Raw genomic sequence first — 11,325 nt, 5'->3', positions numbered from 1 at the left:
TTAACACCCATATCAGTTTACTTGTTGCTATCTTTGTCCTCCTTGGAAGATATCCACTTCTTGTCCTGGAAGGGGGAGGAAGCCCCACCATAGTATTGGGATATTCTTCTCTTGCTCTAGAGCAATGGTCGCCAACCTTTCGGGGATCACGGACCACTAATTTCATGGACTCCAAAATGCGCATACAAAATATGTCATTTAAAGGGGAAGAAACTTCCCCCAGAGTGATGTCATGATGCCAGAACTCGCCCACTCTCTCATCGAAGGTCTGAGCCTGAGACACAACCCATCCACCGCCCTGAGCCTGTGATCCATATGGAGAACATGGTCCGCCGCTCTGGCCGGTGCACCCCCCAGCGAGGTCCTTCGGTACCAGCCAGAGCCATGGACCACCAAAATTTTCTTGGGGACCACTGGTTGGCGACCACTGCTCTAGAGTCCAGACAGTCCCAAAATATTCCCAACTTTCTGTCTTGGTGACATTGGTCATTAGGACATCTATCCTACATTAGAGAGAAGTAGCTTCACCAGTGTTTTCCCCAGCCCCCTTTAGCCAGGCGCACCAACCGGCACTTTTTAGTAACCACCCAGCTGTTTTGGGTAATTGCTAAAGAGCTGGGTTACAATAAAAAAGGCTGCCACCCGTCTACAATTTCTTTCCATTCAGGTTAAAAGAATTTCTGTCTGAACACTTCCTAACATATATTAGAGTTTCCATGGATGCAGCATGTCCTATTGAGATGCATGGGAATTGTGAGGAAAGCAGGTCCAATGTAGGTTTTCCTTGTCAATTATTCATTTAAGCACTTGCATTATAAAAAAGGCTGCATTGGGTGTGAATGCCTGTCTACATGAATTCTAAATCCTAAAAGGTCCAAGCATGCATAGACAAAATTATGACTTCAGTAGCTGTACACATGTTCCACAGCCAGCCAGCCTTTTAGAGCATTCCTCTTGCAAGAAACAAACAAAAAAAAAGATAAAGGGAAAATGCATGGCACAAATTAAAAAGACGTCTTTAGTTGTTTACTGAAGAAATAACCTAACTGGACTATTGAATCATTTATTTTTCATGGTTCTGTAAAATCTAGCACTTTTATGGGCTGCCCTTACCTATCATAGCAGATGACCAAGCTATAAAAGCAATTCCCAGGAATTTCCCATCTGTTTTGCTTCTGACACTCAGAACAAGCTAGTACTGCACTGTATATTTGTTTAAATGAACCTCTTCTACCTTGAAGTAGGAGTTAAGTATGTCATATTTTGACATGTCCTGTTGCTAGTAATGAGATCTCAGCAAGGGGCACAGCGCTAGGATGAATGATTGTATTTCCTGAGAGTGGAATTTTTGCAACAGCATTCACAGATCAGCAGACCAATTATAAGCTATTGTTCAGTGTTTACCTAACCTGTTTACTATAAGAGAACCTTCTGTGCAGAACACATCACTCTTAGGATGATACACAATGTACAACTGTGTACTTACGGATGAGATCACCAAGGCCAGTGCAGGAAATATTAGACCATTGCTAAATGGCAAGCTGAAAAACAGTTTGGAAAAGTTGGAAAGGTTATCTAAATAAAACTGAACCAAGCAATATGTGTCATATTTGGTGCAATTCTGCTATATAGAATGGGAGTGATAAATGGGGAACGCTGATGGAAGACAATAAAGAACTTTGGACTAAATCTACATGCAACAAGACTCCAGAGGCTAACAAATTTAGTTAAATACTAAAGATGCAGCAGGAGTCAGTGAGTCTCAGGTGACAATATCTTAAGCACTTTTAGCAGTTATTCTCTAAAAAGGTGCCCTTCCCTGCTCCCATGCCCACCAACACCCTCTAGTCTTACTCTTACCTGTCCATATTCCATGGAGTTATTTGCAGTGCAACCAGAGGAGGCCACACAGCCTCTCCATAAAAAAGTTTGGCTGGCCTCCACATTTTCTCCACTTATACTTATGGAACGATTGTTTCCTGAATGCACAGAAAGGTGCAGAGCCCAGCCAGAAGACTTTCAATTGCGAAATTGGGAAAGCTACCAGAGTCTCCCTGAAATGTGAATAGGTAGGAGTAAAATTTGAGAATGAGAAGGTCTACTTTTTAATTATCAAATTACAGGTATCCTGTTTCCTCCCCACTAACCTCCCTTGACCAAAAGTAACCCTCCAGAGATTATTAGTTACTGAGATCTAAGGGGTCCTAAAACCTTATCTTTATTTTTTTGGTCATCTGCCCAGTAAAGCCCATGGACATCTATCCAGCTGGTGGTTGCATGTACACAATGGGAAGGCGCCACAACTTTCAGAATATTCATAAGTATGAATCTTTGGAGTGGGAGGTTGGAATATTTCAGACTTTACAAGGAAGTGAAACAGGATAATTTTTTAAGTACATGTACTTTTTAAAGAAACCTGTTGGCCATAGTAATAAAAAAATGAGTGTAGGTCTATTAGGTTAAGTAATACAAATGAGTATCAGACATAAAAAAGGTTAGATAGTAAAAGCCCTATCAATGTGGTGATAAATCTTCATCATATAATTTGTAGGCTGGAGACGTAAATAAGACAACACTGTCCAGCCTAAATGCGAAGTAGAAAAGTGTGGTCAGATGTGTGTCTGTGCTAGCTGGAACAATGGGCTCGATCACATTATTAGATGAACAGAATTAAAGGACCCTTGGCTTTTGAAGCTCTCAATTTTTGTTCCACCCAAATCCTCACTTATACCTTTTTTTTGTGTATTTCCCTGAAGTATAGCCACAAAATACACAAGTTCTTGGCCAAAAATGTTTTTTTTAATTTCTGGCTGTAACATTAATTCTTAACGGTAGAAGCTGTGAAAAAAGGGAAATGCCTCCTAAAGGAACTGGCTATAGCTAGATTGCTTCAGAACAATATATTACTGGAAAATGGAATAGAAGCTTTAAAGTTTAACTCCAGAAAGACACACAGATGAAATACATATATGAGAGGTGTGTTCATTGGTTAAGGATTTGTATCTTTGTCCATCCAGTCCGATACAGTTAGTTCATACTTACAAGTCTTTTCTCTCCCCAGACTGTGACTGGTAATGAGCTCATCTCACTGTTTTCTTTTCCTATCTTTTTCCTTCTTATCAGTATGGAACACACCTGATCGATCTCTTTATGTTGATGCCAATGCTTTTAAATGGAATGTCAGAGTTCAAATGGGTGTTGTGGTCAGATGTCAACAACCGTTTGGTCATATCCAAATGTATCAGGGGTAGACACCATACACATTTAGTGAAAAAAAGAACAGAATACACATTGAATAGACTCCTATATTATATATAAATATTGCATTTATTTCTGATATATTATTTTCCTCAGTAGTACACATATTTTAATATTAAAAGTCCAACAGTGGCTCTATCAGCTTTTAAATTTGCATTCCTTAACTATTAGGATGCCGAGGTTTAGAGACCTTCAGAAGGTTATTGGCAAACCATTGCGTCCTATAAACACAGACCAGCAAGAGTAAGGTATAGACCGATGGCTTGCGAGTTTTGTATGGGAAACACACATGATATTCTTTTACCTGGACACTTTTTAGAACAGTTAGTGGTTTCCATTATGTAACAATAATTTTGCAAAGTCAAAATACAACACGAGACTGAGCCTATTCAATTACATGTTTTCAGACATCAAATCTCTTTTACTATGATTTGAAAACTCATGGGTACCTGGGAATTGTAAGGTCAGGTTGTCTCAAACATTAGAAGAGAGTCTCTTCCCCATATGAATTGAAGAGGAAGCCATACTCCATGATGTTATTGGTCACAGTAAGAACTTTGACAGTCACCGCACATGCCACGAGATCTTAGGTACCAGCGGCCAATTCTGCCCACCAAATTGAGCAGCATCTGCCCATAACCTACATATCAGAGGACAAACCCTTAAAAGAAAACCTGTACTGGGAGTAATATGTAGGCCACCATATAGGTCACCAGGCTGATCTCTCCTGGAAATTCTAATTGCCTTCCTGCCATCCTGATCAATTAGGAGTCTTGACTTTTCTAACTTCATGATGGAGGTCATTATTGTTAGCCCCAGTTTTTCTCCAGGTTTTCATCATCAGCATTGCATTGACACACAACATGTATCTGGATTTAGCCCAGTGGGGATTTTTATAATGAAATCAAACATTGTAATAGTTTTCACAAGTTCAAATTGTTACCAAAATGTGGTAGTATGCTCCAAGGCCGAGTATTGTCCTGCAGGTAACAAGGAATTACACATTATGGAATATGTCTCTGAATAAAGTTACATAGATAAATATAACTCCGTAGAAAAATATAAAAAGCTCTTGAAATCATGTTAGCTGTAGTCCCATTTTAAAATATCAGCTTTTTTTCTTAGTAAAACAAAAAAAAAAAATTTACCTTCACAGAAGGATATTAGGTTGAGCTGGACAACCTTTGGTTCACCAGCTATGAAGAAAGTACAGGGCTCAAACCAAAATGTGTTTAGTTGATTACGGACAACCAGAATGGGGATTTTATTTTTTTGCTAATGAAATATAAAAGCAAACATCTGATATGATCTGGTTGGTATGGAAAACTTATATCCTTTTTTTACTGTCCCTATACAACGGATGGTAACCTAATGTTGTGAATATGTTGGGACAAGTCGGAACTTCCGCTTACCATCCAATCAAGTTGTTTGTTTCATGATTCTAGGGTTACCCTGGAACATAAAAGGCAGAATGTAACTGGTAGCTATTCCAAAGGTCCTGAAGAACACTTTCTAGTTAAAGAAATGGAATTGTAAGTCTGTTGGGTGGAAGATCCAGGCCGCTGTTCATCCAAATCTCTTGAATAATTTGTTCTCGTCGCTCAATCCTTTCAGCAAGATCTGCTGCATCTGAGCTGCTATAGAGAGGACGAGGAGACGTTTTGCAGAGTTCACGGAATTCCTCAGAAAAGTTAGACTTGTTGGAGGACTCGTCCTCTTCTTGCTCTTCACTGCTGTACTCCTCTGCCTCTTCACAGTCCTGATCCTGCACCACCTGTCCATTTATCTTCCGAGGAGAACGCCAGTCCCTTCTCCATGATATGTGGATCACCAGGGCAAACAGAGTAATGATCAGTCCAATGCAGACGCTGGATACAAAGAACAAGGCTGTAGTTTCTGGGTGATCTAAATTTAGAAGAACGCATATCAGTGTTATGTTATACAGTGTCACTGTGACCTTAGCATTATACTAATTTGATTGCAACGACAACTTTCTTTTAGGGGTAATTGACAATGGCAGTGAGGTTACAGTGAATTTACCACTTCTGCATGCCAGGAACCAGTGGAGATGCTACATGTAGCATCTCCCTGCCAGGGTCCCATAGGGAATGAATATGGGCTACAGAGAGCAAAACTAGTATCATTTACATACAAATAATTATTTACACTTGCTCAATAAATAATTGGAAATCAATAACAGTCAGTAAATAACAATTAATCAGAGCTGAACCACACATAGTTGGAATATTACCAAGTAAGATGTAACGTTATATTTTTTGCCAATAATCAGCCTATATGTGGATGCTTTCAAAAAGCTAACTTCTTTGCAAAGATACAGGCCACCAGTAAGGGTAAATCTAATATAACATATCCCACTATAGGCACCGAAGATTAGACTATAAGTGGGTCTCTGTCATGTGCCTTATTCCATAGGGAACAACTTACATCAGCGGTCGCCAACCTTTCGGACCTCACGGACCACTAAATTCAAAATTTTAAATCCCGTCGACCATTAATATGAAGTTTTTTAAAAAGATAAATACATTTGTAAAATAAGGATCTTTCTAATGGTGATTGACATGGACTGTGTAGTCTCCTATTCATTGATCAGCTCATAGTTAGGTGAAGTTTTACTATTGTTAGTATTATCATTAGTTGGAATATCTTTGGTATTACTAAAGAAATGCTAAATATTTGTTTTTGTTTTTCTTCTTCATTATTGGTTTGTGGGTCTTTTTTATTTGAATACAAGACCAAATCTAAGACCTTGTGGAATAGGGGGATTGTTGAAATGGTGGAAACAATACTGAAGCGTATGGCTCGGCAATGGTTTTCTTATACAACTTAAGACTACACTGACGTCACGCTGCGGCTCCCTTATTTTTCCATCTCTAGTACAGTTTGTGAATTTAATGCAATATAAAAGCAAAAATTGTCATTCAGAATATAAGAATTTATTAGAATATTGTTTTTGTTTTATTAATAGAAAAATCATGAAAATGTCAGATTTTTTCTGTGGACCACCAAAATCTTCTGGGACTACCAGTTAGCGACCGCTGACCTACATCACATCTAAATGATCTGGCAAGATCAGAATGTCCTCTGTATCCCTGAAACAAAGGAACTTCTTACACACTTGTATTGTGAATGTGTTTAGCAGCACTTTACAATCACACAGCATATCAGTCTGTACACAAATCCTACCTCTAATGTAAGAATAAGCCGCAAGGATGTTACTAAGAAGAAGTCCGTCTCTGCTGGGAAGCCGTGACTCCGATGGGTGCAGTTTGATATCTGTTTCAAGAGAAGAATGCAGAGACATAATCCCATAGGTGCAGATGTGCTGAGTGTACCATGTACAGAAAAGAGCCACCAAGGAGCAGAATATTTGATATTGCATGTTACACATAAGCCATGAAATGAGGCGTATCATTTTGAGGATGATGGAATGAGAAGCACATTCTGATCATTCTTCAGTAGCGAGAAGTAGGTAAATACGGGAGAGGCCATAAGCTTTGATGACATTTCCTACAATCTTACTAGGCAGTAGATGGGATCGGTGGTAGTTAACTATTGGCACACTCTGGCTAAACCAAGTCTATACCACCCAGTGTTTAGTAGTTTGGTCAATCCCAATGGGCTACTTCTAGTCAATATTAGGAAAAAACAAGTATATTTGGTTTAAAATAAATATATTTATGTATTAATGACTACTTTACTATTTATCCTTAGTTAGAATTGGGTGGTCAATAATGCATTCTCTATTTCAAAATACAGAGCTCTTTAGTTGTTTACATTCTGGGTTCCGGGACAACATGACTACTCTCTTACAAGACTGGTTATCCTCAAAAATAATGATAACTAATATGTTTCAAAATGATCAAATAGGCCAGGCTGTTGAGTACTAGATCTAGGCTGACATAATCAAAGCACATATTCTATGATTATTCTTTTTAGTTTTGCCTTGTCTCCCCACCTGTGAATAAATGGACCAACAGAACTAAAGAGGGTAAAACAGGTTGAGGTAGGAATAACTGGGAAAAGTCTCCTCTATCTTAGCATATTCTAGTACACTAGAAGTTGTGGGTATCAAAAAGCAGCATGTTACCTTTGTACAGTTCTTCAAATGCAAACCTGTATTATTATATTTTTATATAATGATATGTTTATTTTCCTGCTCTTACTCTATTGAGTTTTGCTTGTAATGCACACCAAAAATTGTGACTTATGCTTGAAAAAAATGTGTGGACATTCAAAACTTACACATTCTTTACAAGCAGTAAATAAAATTTGAACAAAACTCTCACTGGCCTATGTAGCTGCAGGCACTGTGGAGTAACTCATGCAGAAATTGTATTTTTACTTTCTCTTTCATCTCCCCCCCACTCCCCAACCATACCAGCAGTGGGTTAGCACCCTGCCAGCTTTCTCATTTCTCATGTAAACCCAGAGTTGGTGAATAGGGGAGAAAAGAGTACTATCACCCTATTGGTAGACCTTGATTTTGAAAATTTAGGATCATTTCATGAACAGTGCCCACAGTAAGGAGATCAGTTAGGAGATTTAAAAGCTTAGTTACTGTTTATTAAGAAAATGTAAATAATTGAATGTTCATTGCCCTATCCAAGATAGGATGACCATACAATATTATTACCCAAGAAAACTGTTCTAAATAGGCAGCAAAAGTGCCTATGGACATAGGACCGCTGTTTATCTGGCAGACAAATTATGATCACCCTAATTCACCCATTACACTGCTATTAACATGAATCCTGTGCTCTGCTTTGTGTGTATGTTTATATGAATGTAGAATGTTGGGAGAATGAGAGCAGTGCTACTTATCTCAAGTATCCACTTAGATATAGATCAGCTGTGATGGACACTTCTGTGTAGGCTGTTGTGTCTATATTGATGAAGTATGTCTATATTCATGGATGGTTGTATTAAGTTCAGAGCTCTTTTGCAGATTGAGTCACTGGCATTCAAGAGGAAGACTTAATCCAATATATAATAACGTGTATTATAGGTCTAGGGCGGGGGTCAGCAACCTTTACTATCAAAAGAGCCATTTTGCCCCCCGTGGTAGATTTATTTCACTGGTAGATTTTTTTAACTAGAACACCAGATAGGGAATCCCCCTCCTCCGCCGTGTCTTGGGAGGAAGGGGATCCCCCATCAGAGATCTCCCTGCGGCAGCCGAAGGGAGCCACAACAAGGAGGCTGAAGTGCCGCATGCGGCTCCGGAGCCGCAGGTTGCAGACCCCTGGTCTAGGGCAGTGTTTCCCAACCAAGATTCTGTGGAGCCCTAGGGTTCCTTCAGAGGTTTCTAAAAGTTTCTTTTGTCATTTTAACGATTCTTATGTCAGTTTAACTGATACCAATGTTCTTTTTGGTTATTTGTAAGGGTAACATTCTTCCCACTGGCCAGCAATGTAAAACACATAGAAGGAGTCTTTTTCTCTGTGTAAGAACTATGAGGGGGTGCTGAGAAGGTCCTGGCTTGCCCCCTTCCAGATGAAATAGAAAAATGAATGTGGCGGCATATGACAGCCTAAGATCTTAGTATGTAACTGTGCAAATATCAGGTCTTTGTGATTCTTAAAACTGTATTTTCTTTTAGTGAGAAGCTGTAATGGCAGAGGCACAAGCAAGTTTCACGTCGTTGAAGTTATGGGCCATCATGAAGTTTTTGTTTCTCCAGGGAAAGTCAGCAAAGGACATTCACACTGAGATGTCACAAACACTGGGGGAGAAGTGTCCTTCCTACAGCACTGTCAAAACCTGGACATCTTGTTTCAAGACTGGGCATTTCAACCCAACCTCAACTGACCCGGCAACTTGCGATGCTGTCCATGAGCTGATTATTGAGGAGCGGCAAATATCCACGAAAAAGATAGCCCAGATACTTGACATCTCACGGGAGCGTGTTGGGTTTGTTATCACCACTATCCTAGACATACGCAAGCTTTCAGTGAAGTGGGTGCCGAAATGTTTGAACAGTGACCAGAAGAAGGAACGAGTTACAGCATCCAAAGCCGTTTTGGCCCATTTTGAAGCTGCACAGGACTTTTTGGCTAGGTTAGTGACTGAGGATGAAACCTGGCTCTACATCTCCCTGAAACCGAGAACAGTCAAAGGAATGGCGCCACAACGGGTCCCCGCGGCCAAAGAAGTTCCGAACCCAGAAATTGGCCAAAAACGTCATGGTGTCCATTTTCTGGGACAAAGACGGTATTCTGTTGGTAGACTACCTACCTCAGGGCTCTAGTATCACTGGACAGTATTATGCTAACATCCTGGACCAGCTGATGGAGGCAATTAGGATGAAACGCTGTGGAAAGTTTAGCAAAGGGATCCTTTTTTTGCCGGACAATGCACCTGGGCACACGTCTAAAGTTGTGGCTGTCAAATTGAACACCCTGGGTTTCCAATTGGTCCACCATCCGCCCTACTCACCTGACCTGGCCCCTTCGGACTATTATCTGTTCCCGAATTTGAAGAAACACCTGAAGGGGCAACGTTTTGAGGACATTTCTGACATTTCTGAGAGATGCTGCTGGGAGCTGGTTTGTGGCCCAACCAAAGGCCTTTTTTTGAACCGTCTAGAAAAGCTGCAACTACGCTGTACCAATTGCATCAGTCTCGGGGGAATATATTGAATAAATGTGTTATTTCATAATTCTGGGCAAAGCCAGGAACTTCTCAGCACCCCCTCATAAGTGGCACAGGACCAAGAGAAGGTCTTTAAACGTAGCTGGAGGGTGGTGGAGTTTAAATATATGTATCTGGATAGAGTAAGTGAAGGGTAAAACCCCTGTGATTCATGTAGCTGCATTGGAAGATTTATCCTTGATCTGGTGCCAACTGAAAAATTTTATATTTCACATTTCCCCATGATAAAGGCCTCCAGAAGAGAGCAGAGATAACAATAAAAACTTGGAAAGGTGTTCTAATCATTCTTTACTATTTTCAAAAAAATTTTTTAGATATACATTCATTGTAATTCCCCATTTTACTTTTTATTTGCAAAAGAAAAAGGTCACTTTACGGGTAGGAAAATATTGCACTTTGTTAAAAAAACAAAACACACACAAATGTAAACACAGCATTCTAAAAATTAAATAAAAAACAAAATGCAGCATGCATGTTTAATAATGCAACATGCCATACAAAATGTTGGAACTGTGGCTACTCTCAGATTAAGCAAAATAAGACGATTGTAGCATTTAGCTTGTGTTTTTCTGCAAAGCATTATGATAAACAGGAAATAACATCATAACATGCATGAAGTGATGCTAAAAAACATGCATTTTGGTCAGCGCTGGGAGCCAATATACTTCTAAAATTGATGGGAAAATAGTGGAGAGAAACCACAATTCTTGACCATAGATTCTAAGTATTATATTTTTTTAATTTGTCTATTATTTGCCTGCATATTATTTTGGAATTGTTTAAAAAACACTAAACAACTTATAATTTTGCTAAAAATAAGGTTTGGTCTAATAAAATATTTTTCAGTGAAATGTTTGAACACAAACAATACGTTTTAATGTATTCTCTAAAATGACTTAGGCTGTAGCAATGTTTGCACTTATTATTATGGGAGTATTGTTTGTTTTATCTACAATGGTGAAATGTATTTCTTGTATTAAAAACTTTTGTATTAAGCCTAAGGGCAAATGAGGATGGACAGTGAAAAAAGTGGTTCCCAGCTGTTGGCACCTTGTTAGCCATTTGGCAGCCCCAACTGCTATGCTGGTTCTGAAAGCTAAACTAAGGATTCTCATTACAAAATTGTGAGCAGGCTTTTATTGCAGGAGGAACAGGCAATGTCTCTTCTGCAATAAAAAAAACATACCTGTCTGCTATCTTCTTTTCTAAACATGCTGTGCATTGTAGGATATGGCAGGTATCAGGGTGCTGGGATATGCCGGGTATCGGGGTGCTGGGATATGTCAGGTATCAGGGTAACGGGATATGCCAGGTATCAGGGTGCTGGGATATGCCAGGAATCAGGGTGCTGGGATATGCCGGGTATTGGGGTGCTGGGATATGCCAGGTATCAGG

General features: G+C 39.5%; 1 protein-coding gene across 3 annotated transcripts in view; it reads right to left on the bottom strand.

Moving 5' to 3' along the window:
- Positions 1-3,306: 3,306 nt before the first annotated feature.
- EVA1C (eva-1 homolog C) overlaps positions 3,307-11,325 on the bottom strand; it is a 57,608-nt gene continuing 49,589 nt past the window's right edge. For all 3 annotated transcript variants that reach the window (XM_072398184.1, XM_072398188.1, XM_072398191.1), the window contains 2 exons: positions 6,463-6,552; positions 3,307-5,163 (listed from right to left, as the gene is read on the bottom strand). In XM_072398184.1, the coding sequence (XP_072254285.1) occupies positions 4,775-5,163; positions 6,463-6,552 (479 nt within the window). In that variant the 3' untranslated portion in view covers positions 3,307-4,774. The remainder of the gene's footprint in view (positions 5,164-6,462; positions 6,553-11,325) is intronic.

The sequence above is a fragment of the Pyxicephalus adspersus genome, chromosome 1 (genome assembly GCF_032062135.1).
Source record: "Pyxicephalus adspersus chromosome 1, UCB_Pads_2.0, whole genome shotgun sequence".
NCBI lineage: Eukaryota > Metazoa > Chordata > Amphibia > Anura > Pyxicephalidae > Pyxicephalus > Pyxicephalus adspersus.
This window is presented reverse-complemented; position numbering and strand designations above follow the sequence as displayed.